The 16,721-nt window shown below is 41.8% G+C and overlaps 1 protein-coding gene across 1 annotated transcript in view; it reads right to left on the reverse strand.

The window, feature by feature from the left end:
• The window catches only part of LOC111866104 (protein scabrous), a 30,492-nt gene extending 25,916 nt beyond the window's left edge, over positions 1-4,576 (reverse strand). Inside the window, exon 1 of the mRNA XM_023854697.2 lies at positions 4,283-4,576. Coding sequence (XP_023710465.2) covers positions 4,283-4,527 — 245 coding nt within the window. The 5' untranslated portion in view covers positions 4,528-4,576. The remainder of the gene's footprint in view (positions 1-4,282) is intronic.
• Between the last annotated feature and the right edge of the window lie 12,145 nt (positions 4,577-16,721).

Genomic DNA, 16,721 nt, shown 5'->3' on the forward strand with positions numbered 1-16,721 from the left:
TCTTAACTTCATTCAAATTAGCTTGTGATTGATTAAGTAATACCAGAAAAAGGAAATGCTCTAATTAAACTTTCAGAATAAATTATTTGAGTTATTTTATTTACATGAAAGGAGAACTTCAAGGCAATAGCGAAAGTTCGGTATGCCTGATAAAGAAACATTTTTAGCACGTTTTACTTGCAGTGTATAATCATTATCCGTTACTGTTTGCATATGTATTATGTATAATTATGTAGGAGAATTCAATCAAAAATTTCACAAAAATTATTGCGTATGTGAAAACGGGCATTTCAAGGAACCCTTTCCCTGATGTTATAATCATAAAATCTATTTAGGATGTAGGGCGTATTGGAAGTCGAAATTCACAGGAAGCACACTTGTTGATTCCTTATCGACAGGACTGTTCTTGAACACGTTATAATCGTCTCCTAGAGGCCAAGCTTTGATTGCAAGATCGTTCACTGAAGAGGTCTGGTCTTGGATCCAAGAAAGCAGTGGTACTTGACGCTTGTATGAACTCTGAGCTTACAACAGGGGAAGGTCACGATCTATAGACAGCTACACGTAATCGAATGGATTAAACAGTGATATATTAAATGTGTATATTAAGTGGCTTCTCTGAGTACAAACGTTTACGTTGTTCTTCTCGGGGAACCTCCTCGGTAAGGGGAGGAAGTAAATTCTAGTCCGAGTGTTGACATATTTCTTCTGCCCTCACACGATTAGTACTGCTGTCAGTAATCCGACACAGCCGTACTGACTATCTGGATTCGATACTGATGGGTTCTCGACATTCTGTTGGAATGGTGAAAATTTCAAAAATATATTCAAGACTAAAATGTGCCTGTAATATTGACGATGTGAGGTAAATATCCACAATATTTCTTCAGTATTTCATCAACCATGGCTGAGGCAACGCCAAATGGTCGCAATGTGTTGCGTGATTTTATAAGTTTGTACAGGAATTGGGTCAAAACAGGAAAGATTGTACCAACAAACCACAGACGGTTTCAGAGTATGAGAAATAGCTCTTGATGTAAAAGCAACTGAAGGCTGCCACACTAGTTGACGGCTTATAATGAAAATCAGTTCAATTGGATGAAATTGTGGGGAAAAGTTTTAAAAATCATAGCGTCTGAGCGCTCGGAATTGGTACAGTTTCCATGAGCGATATTTTTGGATATTGGAAGAATTTAATTTACTGTCAAGCTAGAAAAAACCGAGGCAGAGTATGTCATGAATTGAGCAGCAAAGCCAGATGGTTAAACACATCCATTATTGCACATTTCTGTTTATTGCCTCTATTTGCTTTTTACTTTATTGAATGTCTCATTATATAACTATAATTAGACTTTCATAGGCCCGAGGCAGTAGAACTGGAAGGTCAGACAGACAGGTATGAAGACATGAAAAGCGGTAGCTAAGAACCTCGTGTGAGTAACTGCCAGTTCTTCTGCTTAAGAAGCTTCCATCATATTGGTATCTGAAGATAGAGGAAGTTCCTCCAAAAGGATTCTTCCCACGTACCCTACTACACGCTGTCAGAACGCGGAAGACCACAATAGCTCATGATAGGATGTGGTGTCCGTCGCCGTATTAGAGCTCCGAATTTACTAGACTAATATCTACAAAATTTGGCCACGCATACGAAAAAATACACGAAATTAATTTTGGTGTGTACTGGTAATTCTTTATTGGAGTCGTAACACAACAACATAACGGTCAAGGTTAAATTTAATTTTTAACCATATTTTACTCCATAATTTTCGTTTTATAATAAGTTTATATTTCATTGTATTTTTATACCATGTATTTTATAATGTAATAATTATCAAGTGTCCAGCTTCACCATCGCAATTGCAGTTCAGTGGTGTGTGAATATGGTGATCATGTGTTTGCCTGATGTTGGCTTTAAAAGCCGAAATATGTAGCTAAGCTAAATTTATGTTATTGTGTTGCGACGGACACCAATAAAGAATTGTATATAATAGCACAACGGGATGCATGCACCCCTGACTTTACGCAAAGTGACATTCGAACTTCACAGCTTTCTCAGAAATCGCCTACTCATCATACATAACATTTTAGTGCCATTAAGACTTGCAAGTTTTATTTGAAGTATGTTATGTTTAATTAATACGCGGTAGTGTAGTTGGTTGAGGCCCAATGATACAAGCCGGAACGTCGGGGGTTCGAGTCCCGATGAGGTGGAATTTTCAATTTACCTAATCCTTCCCGCCGCACTATAAAGAGCCGGGATAGCACAGTCGGTATAGTGACTGGCTACGGGCTGGACGACAGAGAGGTCGGAGTTCGAGTCCCGGTGGGGTGAAGAATTTTCACTTCTACACGTCCAGACCGGCTCTGGGGTCCACCCAACCTCCTATGCAAATAGTACCGGGGATTCTTTCCCCGGGGGTAAAGTGGCCATGGCGTGAAGCTGACCATTTACCTCCATCTAGTATCCAGGTCAAGAAAATATGGGTCTATACATCCACTTCCCCGTACGCCTTCATGGCATAGTGCTTAACTTAGTTAAGTACAGGGACTACTTTTCTTCCAGCCACACTAGGGTCCTGGGATCGACTCAGCCCCTAACAGAAATGAGTACCAGAAATCTTCCTTTGGGGTAAAGGGCGGCCGGCGCGTAAGGCTGACAATTTTACCGCTATCTGTTAGGTGATTGTCTAGCGAAAAAGTGGGACCCTCAACCTCTCACAGCTCTATTGGCCGTCATGGCCTGTTACAGGGATACCTTTTCCTTTTTTTTATGTTTATTACGCGGAAGAAACAGTTATACATACCTCTACCGTTCGAACCACCGAGCCCAATGTTTGGGCGGCCGAAGAGATAGACACTACTACTGCTACTGTTATTGTTATTATTAGAGTTGTCTTGTTAAAAGTAGACATAGGCCTAAGACTTCTTCTGTCGGTATGCAGTGGTACAGTGTAAACATGAAAATGGAAAAATGAATACAAAATTGTCACAGTAGGTGAGGGGATACTGCAAGGCTGAGTGAGAGTAAAAGCTTCAATTTAAGTTTAATATATCTATGAAAATAATATTAAAATACTGCCCCACATCACCTTCATTCCACAACTCAGGTGGGGTACTTTTATTTCTAGAATGGAGGCACTGAAGAAGTAAATAAATATATAAAAGAAGTGAGCCGGAATAGCGACTGGCTACGGACGACCAAGAGGTCTGAGTTCGAGTCCCGGTAGGGTCAGGAATTTTCTCTTCTCCACTTTGTCCAAACCTGCTCTGGAGTCCACCCAACCTCCTATCCAATGGGTGCCTGGGGCAATTTCCCTGGGGTTAAAGCGGGCGGGGTGTGAAGCTGACTACTCAACTTCCAACTAGTGTCTAGATCAAGAAAATGTGGATATATACGCCCACTCCCCCATACGCCTTCAAGGTGTACTGCTTAATTAGTTAAGAACAGGGACAACTTTTTATGTAAACTATACATTATCTAAGAAAGTGGCACGAACATGTGGACATATAAAGAAACACCTGTTCCTATTAATATTTTGCACATATTCTGCGAGGGGCACGCGGTAGCTTAGATGGTTGAGGCTCTGTACTACAAGCCGGAAGGTCTCTGGTTCTACTCCCAACGAGATCATTGGATTTTTCGATTGACCTCACTATGGACTTGGGGGTCGAATCGGCCTCTAACAGAAATGAGTACGAAAAATCCTTCTGGTGGGTTAAGGGCGGCCGATGCTCAAGGCTGACAACCTCAACATCATCTGTGAGTCTGTTGTCTAGAAAATGTGGGAGCCTCGACGTCTCATAAAACTATGATCCTTCACGGCCTGTTTCAGGGATAGCTTTAACTTTACATATTCTGCGACAGGAAGAAGTGAAATGGGAAGACGCATGAAAAGATGCAAGGAATGCAATATGTTGGAGCCCGTACTGATTAACGAGTGGAATCCTCGATGATGATGATGATGATGATGGTGATAAATAAGTGATAAATATGTAAAGGAGTCATAGGAAGTAATTTTATCCACCCCAGAAGCCTAGAGTCTAACACTTTCGATATATTCATTTACTATATTAAATCTGACATCCGTACTGGACTGACGCCAACCCGAAGATGGAGGCAACAGGTTCCTCCGAAACATTGATACATATCTACCAAACCACACATTGGCACATCGTAAAATTTCCCCTAACATAATGTTTGCAACATGTTTTGAAAGAACTGTTCTGAAGCTTCGTCACCGGTTGGTTTACACAACAGCTTCTAACCGCGTGTTTCACGTACCTGAGCGCTGCTAGCTCCTCCCGCAGCTCGAGGAGTTCTGAGGTTTTGGCCAGCAGCCCGAAGTCTTCCAGTAATGCGCTCACTTGGGCCTTTAGAGTCCGAACTGTTTCCGGCAAGGAACTGTCTTCACACGACACGCCACTCACCAGTACCAGCACAATCACCCACATCAACATCATGCCACTAAGTCCGAGCATACTGATCACCTCTGAAGAGATGAGCTTCGTTTTAAACTGCGACCCCATTTGTGCGCATGCGTAGAAGGGCCAGGTGCACGAGCAGGTGTGCAGTGCAGCCTTGCCTGCCTTCTCTCTCTGATAATTACTGTTCCTACAAGCAGGCCTCCTCAGCGGTAAGTGACGTGTGCCTGGCTCGTGCGGGTCACGTGCATAGAGGGGTGGGGTAGCATCCAATATGCATGGGCGGACTCCAGCTTCCGAGGCTGCCGTGGTGTTGGTTCACTATTTCAGCTTATTTACTCGTATGTGCGCCTTATCTTCAGTATGTCACTTCATCGTGCTTTACGCATTATTATCATTATCACGTCGTACTATTTTCTGTTATAATCTTATTATCTTAATCTCATTAATATTATATTTCATTGTAATTGTAGTAGGTAGAGTAAAAAGGAAAGTAAAGGTATCCCTTTAACAGGCCGTGGAGGCCCATAGGGTTGTGAGATGTTGAGGTTCCCACATTTTCTAGACAATCGGGTCACAGATGGCGGCAAGGTTGTCAGCCTTGAGCACCGGCCGTCCTTTGCCCCCAGGAATATTTCAAGAATATTCTTGGTACTAATTTCTCTTAGAGGCTGAGTCGACCCCAGGGCCATAGTGCGGCTGGAAGGATTAGGTCAATTGAAGAAAATCCATTGACCTTATCGGGCTTGTAGCATAGTGCCTCAACCAACTACGCTAGCGCGTGCCTTTATATTATCATTATCATTTTATATTACTATCACCTTTATCACCTACTTAACCATTATCATCATACTTATTAATTTTCTGTTCTAAGTATGATCATGATCCTTCTATCTTGATTACCTTCATCATCGTCTTCTATTATGCTTACCATTAGCTTCACAATCATGAGCTCTGTTATCATGATCTTTTTATTATGAGTATTATCATTTTCCTCTTTCTGTTGTGATTATCGTCATTATTTTTCTATCAAGAATAGCATTAGCATAATTCTCTTTCACTTGCTTGTCCTCATTCGTCGTCTCCCATTCTATACGTCTAGTCAATCTGCTTCTTTTTCTTCTGCTCTTATTCATCTTGCAGTATGCCCTTCTCCTAGTTCCGTCCTGGAATCAAGGAGACCGCGATGGAGCGGGCATGTGGCTGTGATGAGGGAAACAGGAAAGCACATAGAATTTCGCTGGGACACTTCTTGCAAAGTGATTATTTGGAACACCGAGAAGGATAACATTAAGATGGATCGTAGGAAAAGTAGGCCGCACGTGTGAGAAGTGGGTGGAACTAACCCAGAATCGTGTGAAATATGAGACTCTGATGACAGCAATTCGAGTATCCGGGTTCTGCCACCAGAAATGTAGTTAGTAAAATGAATCTTGGAGAAGTTTGTTGTGAGAAAGGAAGGTGGATGGAATTCGTTCTAATCGAGTTCAGTGTCGATCTTTTGTGCTAGAAAAGTTAAACCTCCGAGTTCTCCTGTAAGAGTAAGTAGTAAAAAGTAAAGCTATCCCTGTAACAGGTCATGAAGGCCCATAGGGTAGTGAGACGTTGAGGGTCCCACATTATCTAGACCAGTGTTCCGCAACCTTTTTCTACTTGCGGCACACCATGAAATATCCATGACTCAACACGGCACACCAAAATGTTATTCCCCTCAAAAACGCATAATATCAGACAATTATATAAATACGTAACGTGATCAACTTATTACTATAATATTATTATATTGTTATTTTATTATCATTAAACAGGAATCGACTCGTGCGTTTATTAATAATTAATGAACTTTAATTCACTGTAGAGTGTAGAAAATACACTTCTATTACTATTAAAGTAAATACAGTAATTCTACTCATGCCTTCAATGTGATACTTGCGCCTGGGTAGCTGCACACAGGCGACTGATCCGTGGTGGAATCGTTGACAACGCAAGTCTCATTTCTTCATCGATGGATTTGAGCCGCTCCCTCTTTGATGTCTTAATTTCAGTTAACGTCGAGAAGCCCAGTTCACACAAATATGTAGTTGAAAATGGCAATAACACATTAACTGCCATCTCGGAGATAGCCGGGTATCCACTCCTTATTGCCAACCAAAACGTATCCAAAGGCACTTCGTTCAATGTTCTGTCTGCTTTTAAATCTGCGAGTTCCTCTTGTATATTAATCGGAAGATGTTCTGAATTCGCAACGAATGGATCGCGAACCCAGTCGAAATCTTGTACACTCTCTCCAAAATACTTATTGAATTTCTGCTGCAGCATTTCTAAATGTTCTTTAATTGTGTCCATCACCATTTTATTGCCGTCAGCAAGTGGCCATACAGTCGGGGACATCTCAAACGACCCATCTGTAATTCCCTAACCAGCAACCAAAATTTGCGAACTACTTCAGAGCACAGCTGTGATAGAACTGAAACAATTGTAAAACGCGGGATCTCTACTCTTCAAACGGAACAAGTGACACTATACCGACTTATTTTTGAAATATTTATAATTTTAAATGAAGTCCAACAATCGGTGGGTGCATCGTTACAGGAAGAAAGTCATAAAGTTGAAGAAGCTCTAACTTCTAACAAACAGAGGCAAATACCAAAACAGCGTTATAAAAGACAGGAAAACCCATGCTAATCCCTGCAGTTTTAGGGAAAAGCACGTACACAGAACATGCAGCAAGCATATCAAAGAAGCTGCGTAGATGCGAGAAAAATAAAAATAAATCAATAATGAAAACTATGCTATAACAACAACTGTGAGTAAATAATTGACGTTTAATTTCTTAGAATATAACATTACTGTACATAAAAAATCGCAGCATGTAATAAAGAATAAACAAGCATCATCTTATTTAATCAGTGCAGTGGCTGAGAATAAAATACAAGCATATAAAACACGGTAACTGGGATAAAATAAAACGAATAAAATTCGACAATTCATTTCTTACAATAGGTAAAATTTCGCGTCACACCTTTCACCTTGTGACGGCACACCAGTGTGCCGCGGCACACCGGTTGCGGAACACTGATCTAGACAATCGGATCCAAGATGGCGGTAAGGTTGTCAGCCTTACGCGCCGGCCGCGGTTTACTCCCTAGGAAAATTATTTATTTAATTCCTGGTGCTCATATCTGTTAGAGGCTGAGTGAACCCCAGGGCCTAGTGCGGCTGGAAGGATTAGGTCAATTTAATTAGTTATGTGTCCAAGTGCAGGCAGTAAAGTGTTCTACCCTCTCCGTCAGTAAAGTTCTGGGTATGCTTCTACTGATGACGTGAATGAAGTTTCGCCCGAAATCTGAAACTTCTGTTATTGTGGCTTATACTCATATGCCATCGGTTGATCTCTAATGGCCAAGGTTCGAAGAGCGCCATAGTGTCATGCAGTAAATAGGTATCAAGTGAATTGCCGGCAGTGACCCGAGAAATTGGATATTGCGGAGAACAAGCATTCAGGTAACTTGACATCGACAGGTGCTGTCGTGTGGACAGATGCTGGAAGTGTGCTGCCTGCCATCTGTAGGCTACCTCTCCAGATAAACAAAGGCAGCATCTGTCGCGTGCAAACATGAGGCAGAAGTTGTCCCTGCGCCCCAACACTGCCCCACGGCGCATTCTTAACTTCAGTTGTTCTGCTTCGTTTCTTGGATGTTCTGTGTTCCAATATCTGCTCGCCTGCCCACGTAAATTCCGAAAATCTACTTTAAATTTGGCCACGACTGGTTTCTTCACATCATTTTGGATTCACCATTCGCAGCGTTCCTCCTACGCCGTTAAAAAGCACCATTGAATAAACCAAGAACCAATCATAAGATGTGTGGTAATTTCACACTCCGGCTGCTTTACACTCGTACCAGCTCTTTAACATAAGCATTTTTTTACCTCCCAAACAACAGGTAAATGTACTTGTATAACCTTGTAAGATTTGAGGCTTTCACGGCGGTGACTATGAAGAAAGCAGTCTTCTGGGATTTGGCGCCGTGTATATGTGGTGTTAACCGACGTTTCGGAGGAACGTATCGCCCCCATCNTATAACCTTGTCTTGTAAAATTCTGTTTCATGAAAGGAAAACCTACGCTTGTATAATCCCGCGAAAAGTAAAAGATACAAGTACAAATTAACAGGAGCAGAAGACTGCGTCTGAACAAAACAAACTGCGCTAAATGATATATACTCTGTATTGTACAGTTTGATCTTTGGTTGGAATAGCGATAAATTCACGAAGAAATGTAAAATAAAACCTGGATCCAGCAAAATGTACTTGACACAGCAAAATTCAACGTGATACTTGGTTCAACCGAAGATTGGAGGCAAATAAGAGATGTGTGTTGGCCAAATTCAGGGAAACCGACAGTAGTATATCCTGACACGTGTTAGTGACTAGACACGGGGCTTGGATTGGTAATTGGATTTACTGGACTCTTATAACACCAAACTACAAGTAATTACAGCGACATCGCTGATTCACACACTTTACAATTCGCTATAGCACGAACTGATTCTTCTCTGTTCGTCTGTATTAGCGGTTGCTTGGTAACGGATCCCATCACTGTCCTCTTCCGCTCAAATTGTTACCGGCAGACGACTAGTTCGCACCTAGCCCATGGCCCAAAATGCCCACACATTCTCGACTTCGGAGCCACGAATGGAATGGCTGGGCATCAGAGAAAATTTCTTGCCATTACCGGCGAATGAATCCCAGTCTTCCAGTCTGTAGCCCTTCGCTTTAACAACTGAGCTATTCACTATTACTCATTGTTACTAGTCTTTCTACTCTGGTTGAAAAATAGCAAGAAAGTTCCTAATAATCGCCGTAATGCGGAGCAGAACATTTCTGGAAATGGAAGTCACTTGTACCTTGTGAATTAAAGACCAATGGAGTGCAGGCATAGAAGATATGTTTGTGAAATATAGCTCGATTTTTATACGTTAAAATAAGATAAATTCACTAATGTGTTAAAAGCTCATATTGTCGTGCAACAGGCCTCAGGGAGGGCAAAAATCTTTGTTGGTCCCGGAAATCCAGACGCTTCATTGACACTTATAAACAGGGCCCGGATTTTGATGACCTAAAATATTCCAAAAATGACATAAAGTGACCGAAAAATGCAGAAAAATGACCTATAAAATGACCGAAAAAATCCAGAAAAACGACCTAAAAGTTAAAAACAAAACAAAAAAGAAACTCCGTGATTTTAGTAAGCAAGCGACCTATACCTACCGAGTGATCGCCGCTTGTCGGCGAAGTTTAGGTAGTCATGAAAGATCTACTAATTATTTTAAAATGTATTTTTAATCTGTATTAACACTATGAACTCATCGGTACTCTTTTCAAGTTCTTCCTCGTTTTTATGTTGAGAACTAAGCAATATATGATTGAATTTGAAGCTAAATGTTTTAATACGATTTTTTTCTACCGCATTAGAAGGCTTATCAAATGTACACATACGGTATATATTCCAATATTTAAGTGCCACCTCATTCAGAGTTGCAATAGATGAGAGTCAACATGCGGAGATTCTCGAAAGTGAGACAGCGCCTGTTGTCCGACACCACATTCTTGTACTTGGAGAAACTCCTTTCCACATCTGCAGACACAGCGGGAGCGCACTTGAAGTGTACCAAGTCACTAGCAGTAAGTTCCTCTTCAATACTGAAAGCGCTGAAGGACTCTCCTGTCAGAATTCAAGAACTGCTCCATAATGTCTCATAACCTTAGTTTTTATCTAGAACATCTTTCATTTTTCTTGACACCATTTTACAATGTCCCCTGACACTCTCTCCAAATCACTGGCTATTTTTTTCACGAGAGCGAACGAATCTTTTTATCGTTGCTCCTTTCTCCAGTAAGCATTTGATTCCTTCCGTCAAGGAACTGCAATTTGCCTTTATGAAGGGCAGCTGTCCTTCCATTTCGCTGCACGTGAACTGTTCCTGAGCAGCTTCAGTTGCCCTCGCATCCTCCGTCTTCAATGAATCTACAGTGCTTTTCACTGCCTGAAATTGATCGCAATAGTAAATTGCAGCATCAATCCACGTTCCCCACCTCGTGATGACGGGTTCCGGGGGAAATGGAACACCAGGAGCCATAGACTTAAACTGCATTTTACGAGCTGGAGCCTTGACGAAAATATTCTTCGTCCTCGACACGAGAGCGTCCACTTGAGGAAATTTTGATCACACTTCCTCCGTCACTCTATGCAGTGCATGAGCTAGGCAAGTAACTGCACTAATTTCGTATAAAGCGACTTTATTGACTTGCCTCTCGTTGTCCGGCTAAGAGGGGAGGGCGGGGCGTCATCCATAGCGCAACACGTCACAATATGGGGCTGCATCGGTCACAAAAACAAGACGACATCGTGCCGTATACCCTCTGGCCACAGTAGAAACATCGACCTGTCAAAGAGTTTACAAATTGTGGAATGATTAACGGATTCTAGCACCTCACTCGTAAGCAGAAACACTTCACCTGGTCCGCCAGTTTCCAAGGTTCCAATGATGACGTTTGCCATGTAGCGAGCCTCCGTATCGCAGGTCTCATCAATGGAAACGAAAATCGTCTTCCCCGTGCCCTTTATTTCTAATCATTTCCAGGATACTGTTGTAGCACTTGGGAAAGGTAGTTCTCCCTGAGTGTGGATTCATTGGGGATAGAACAACGACAATTCACTTCCAGAAAATGTTTCAGTTTTTCACTGTTCAGAGCCCAAAGCGGAATATTTGCGGACACCAGAGCATCGCACAGATCTGTGAAGAAATCCGATGACTTATTTCCACCTCCAAATGAACACTGTTGCAGTAACACTGGCACAGATTTCTTTCTTTTCGAAATTTGCACTGCTCGTATATGCTTGTCGCGGCCGATATGTTGTTGTACCGTGAAACATTTTTCTGCCGCTACTTTTGTGTCACACAGCTTACAGTATAAAACTCACATAAAAACAAAATATGGATAATGGAAATACTACATTATACCCATAATATATTTGCAGAAATGTATTCTCCAAATGACGGAATCACGGCGCGGTGGACGCTTGGCTTCCTTTTGCGAGAGGAAATAGAAGCGACACGCACCAATTTGGTTTAAAAATGTTAACATTTTTAAACATACTAACTGTAATAAAACGTGTTGGTACAAGCCGCTGTAGTTGTTAAAAACATTAGATTTATACGTTATATTATGATGACATTGTATGTACATATTAATATACATAAACATATTGTAACAGTGATTTCTAACTGTATTGATATCCTTCTGAAGATGGTCTATAGGATTAAAAATAGAAAACTATCAGTCACAATGGACGGAATTAATTAACCTTTTGTTAACCAATTGTACCTAAATCGATTCTGTATATTATACACGAAATAAAATACAGATTTCACTAACATGCTACTTTCATGTGTAACGATTTGCCATATGTTTATAGAGGCACTGTGCTACAAGCCGGTAGGTTGCGGGTTCGATTCCCGACGAGGCGGATTTTTTTAATTTACCCAATCCTTCCAGCCGCACTATGGCCCTGTGATCGATTCACCCTCTGACAGAACTGAGTACCAGGAATCTTCCTGGGGGTAAAGGGAGGCCGGTGCGTAAGGCTGACAACCTCACCAGCATCTGTGAGCCAATTGCCTAGAAAGTGTTGGAGCTTCGAGTTCTCACAACCCTGTGGGCCTCCACGGCCTGTTACAGGGATAGCTTTACTTCATGTATGGGACTCACGAACGGGATCTGTTTCCGAGGGAGTAAGGCGGCAAAGTGGGAAGCTGGCCACGTAACTTAATCTAATGCCGAGACTGAACATATGGTTCTTGACTTCCATTCCGCCTATACGTATCCTTGCTGAGGTGTTTTGGGCACAAGTACAATTTTGTCTCACAATACTTGTACATAAAAGTCTTTCTTGCAGCTTTCTCTGTTTCTCCGACTCCAATCTGGTTCATAGGCAATTATGGCCCGTTCTATAACGCAAAAGTGATCCATATCCACAGCTGTTTTCGTCTCTTGACCTAATGCACCGGAGCTGAACAGAGTTGGGGATGAACGAGCAGAAGCTTTGTTAGTTCTGTAGAGTGATAAAGGCCACCACTGTTGACAGGTGGCGTCTGACCACCTCATTCATATCTCAGAAAATAGCAAACAAACAAAATGCAACCAGCCAACCACAACTTTGATTGACTGTCTGGTGCAGAGACATCCAATAGAGCCGCAACGAGCAGCAGGTTGCCTCCTGCCAGGCGCAGAATATGTATTTTAAATTAACTTTCCAATACTGACACAGGGACGATGCAATGCTGATGTCACGTGACTCGACCTGTTCAGGACCCCAGCAGGTAGATGTGGGTTAAGGCATTGTGTTGTGTCTCGCTGTGTGAAGCACAGTTAACATTGTCACATGCATAACAGTAGCTTCATGAAGCAAAATGCCGAGTGCCCATATATTCCATACGTAATTTGTCGAAATAATAGTAACTTTTATTTATTTTTAATGACAACAGTAGTAACTGAATACAGGCTACAAAAACGTGTGATAACGCCAGGCAAACATGCCCAGGTTTACACAGGGTATCACTGCAACACACAACAACAATGCCGACACCTTACGACAGATAGCGCACACAGACGCGCTTACGGCAATACAGCTGACACCATGGACATCATAAAAGTAGCAAAGAAAGAAAACCATCTAAATAGCTTAGATTAATATTACGTATACCTAACCAGCAAAAATTGCTTTTGAATGACTGACGCCTCTAACCACAAAAAGAAAGCCACCGAACAGGGTGGTCTCGGGGCAATGCTCTAAGCAGGGCTAGATTTACAGTTGTGGGGGCTGCTATCAATAAAAACAGGATTAAGTTATTACAGTTATGTTTTGTTGTGTTTGTTCATTTATAGTAACTAACAAGAAGTTCTGGGAAGAACTAATCACCTACTTTCTTCTCACTGTAATTTGAGTATCTGACATGACGATTAAAAACAAGTGTATATATGCATGATGATGTCAATAAAACAATGCAATTTGGGAGGCTGCAGTGTTGGTATTACTGATGTGAGTGATTAGGAGGTACACCGTTGATCCCGATGAGGTCATGGAATTTTTTCAGTTTACATAATCCTTCCAGCCGCACTATTGCCCTCGGGTCGACTCGGCCTCTAACAGAAATGACTACCAGGAATATTCTTGGAATGTTCTTGGGGATAAAGGGTGGCCGGCGCGTAAGGCTGACAACCTCACCGCCATCTGTGAGCCGACTGTCTAGAAAATGTGGGAGCCTCAACGTCTCACAACCGTATGGGCCTCCATGGCCCGTTACAGGGATACTTTTACTTTTACTTACCGCTGAGATGGCATGATATGTACATATCATGTTTCATGAAGACTGATTTTGGCATTCAGATAATACGAGGGTTGGAACTTTAATAGTCGTAGCTATTTATTTACAACTGATATAAAACAGATGCATGTTTCGAAGTTTAACTGTCCTTCAGTGTAGTCACCTGCATTGTGTGCAACCCGTTGCCAGCGATGTGGTAGTCGTAGGATACCTTTAGCAGCGCCTATTGTGTTGATAGTTCGAATGGAGCGGTCTACTGCCTGAAGAATCTCTGGAACAGTTCTGAAGTGAATGTCACGAAGTGGTTCCTTCATCTTAGGAATCAAGTTGAAGTCACAAGGGCTTAAGTCCGGGGAGTACGGTGGATGGTACAGCACTTCCCAGCCCCATCGCTCTAACAAATCAGCCACAGCTTGCACTGCATGCGGCCAAGCATTGTCCTGCAAAATGATGGGTTGGTTCTGCAGAAAGTGTCGCCGCTTCTTTCTCAAAGCTGGTCGCAGGTTGTGTTCCAAAAATGAACAGTAATACTGCGCATTGACGGTCTGCTATCGGGGAACGGTATTCGTTAGGATAACACCAACACAGTCGTACACGAGAGTCACCATAACTTTCACATTGCTGGGGTTCTGACGAACCTTTGATTTTCGTGGTGACCCGTAATGACGCCATTCGTTCTGTTGGCGTTTCATTTGTGGCTCGTACGATTTGGCCCATGTCTCATCCAGCGTAATGATACGGCGTAAGAAAGCCTCTCCTTCGCGCTCATAGCGCTCCAAGTGGTTACGAGCAGCGTCGTATCATAGCCATTTCTGCATTTCCGTCAAATTATGCGGAATCCATCGTGATGCAGTTTTTCTCGTGGCTTAGTATTGGGACCAGTGGGGGGCTCTTGTGAACATTTTATTGAACCTTCGAGTTTCATAAAATGCTGCGAAATTCTTGATTAGCTGCACAATTTTCGGTTTCTCTAAAAGGGCTTAGCTCAATGAGTGAGTGATAAATAACTCTGAACAGGGTTTTTGATTGGAGATTGGATTTATTGCCCACTTTAACACAAGACTCGTGACTACATTTAATCATAATGCCATCGCTGAATTCCACACTTAATAAATCACTACAGAAAACGCTAAGTTTTTCAGTCTGCTGTGCCTTAACCAGTCATTCCCTGGTAACGGCTTCTAACAGTAGGTATTCTTCAACTGTACCTGCAAAGTCGTCTGTTCGCAGATTCCATTACAGCTCTCTGAATCTTCCTTACTACTCTCTCTCAACTCATTGTGTTGCAATTGACTAACTTTTAAGCTAACATCTCGGCACGGACCGCGCAGAAGACACCAGTCATTACTGTATCCCAATCGTTTACATGAGAACGCACATGTTTGCGAAGACGTTACCCAGCAATGGCTGCGTATACTTGCTTATTATATATCTGTACCTTAGAAGCAGTTGTTTTTTCGTTGTTTGTTTCGAGGTCGTTACCCAGTGGCGACTCTACACCCGAATACTCAAAATATTACATTAATTGGTACCAGCTGATAGCAGTACTCCCCCCCATACACACGCCACCCGTAATCTTTAAACAGTTCCTCTCCATGCTTCATGTAGATGACATTGAGCATTAATATCGAGTACCAAAAATAATAGGCAGTGACACGCAACGAACGTACAAAAGGGTTACAAAAACTCTAGAAAATTTTAGAGCATGGACGCTATCAGCAAAACCGTAGGGGATTTTGTATAAAAATAATACCAAGCTTATAATTAAAACTACGATTAAACTTAATCAAGTTTGACATCTATTACCTACATGGGTTGTCTTTTAAGGGTGAAAAATTAATATTAAAAAATTATGTGCAAGTCCCTTAAATTATATGCTGCTATTAGTTTTTAATAATTTCCTTTTAGTGTTGGTATATTGGTGTAGATTTCTAGCCTGACTTGCATTGCTTACTTTTATGATAGTGTCCAGTTATGGCCATCATCAGCCGAAACATGTAAGGGCTCTATTTTATTATTGAAATCACTGTTGCACTTGATGGAATTCATTAATAATTTTACTTACAAGCTTGGTATTATGTTATAGAGTGCAACGGCTGAGGACAATGTCTATCATAATAATATGAAGCTTAGTATAATTCTTTTACACGCTTATTATGCACAATCTCCATGTTAGGCGGGTCCCTGTCACCACGGCATGGCGCGTCCTCGGGTTGCGGATGTTAGGTGGGTCCCTGTCACCACGGCATGGCGCGTCCTCAGGTTGCGGATGGAGGAGACACCCTCTAGTTTTGGAGGGAAGCTGTGAATATATTGAATAAGCAGTCGCGGACAGCCGACAAGGGGTGGCCCTCCAGCTTGGGGGTTGGGCGTGGGTCTAACAACTCACCGGAAAAATCAGCATGTTACGAAAATGAACACAAAGCCTCGGACCTGGACGGATTCCTTGGATAAACAACCTAAGCTAATGAAAATGGATATGAGATTTGGCACTTGGAATGTACGAAGTTTGTATAGGGCAGGTTCGCTCAGGGCAGTGGCAGAAGAAATCTTAAAATATAAGTTAGATTTAGCGGGAGTACAGGAGGTCAGATGGGATGGAGGTGGCATTGCACCAGCAGGAGACTATACATTTTTCTATGGAAAGGGGAATGAAAATCATGAATTAGGTACAGGTTTTTTCGTACATAAGAGAACCTTATCAGCAGTTAAGAGGGTAGAGTTCGTTAGTGATAGGATATCATATATAATACTGAAATGACGCTGGTGTGATATCATTGTTATGAATGTTCATGCCCCAACAGAAGATAAAATTGATGACATAAAGGATAGATTCTATAAAGAACTAGAACATGTATTTCATAAATTACCGAAGTACCCTATGAAAATTTTGTTAGGAGATTTCAATGCC

This window comes from Cryptotermes secundus, unplaced genomic scaffold (genome assembly GCF_002891405.2).
Source record: "Cryptotermes secundus unplaced genomic scaffold, Csec_1.0 scaffold318, whole genome shotgun sequence".
NCBI lineage: Eukaryota > Metazoa > Arthropoda > Insecta > Blattodea > Kalotermitidae > Cryptotermes > Cryptotermes secundus.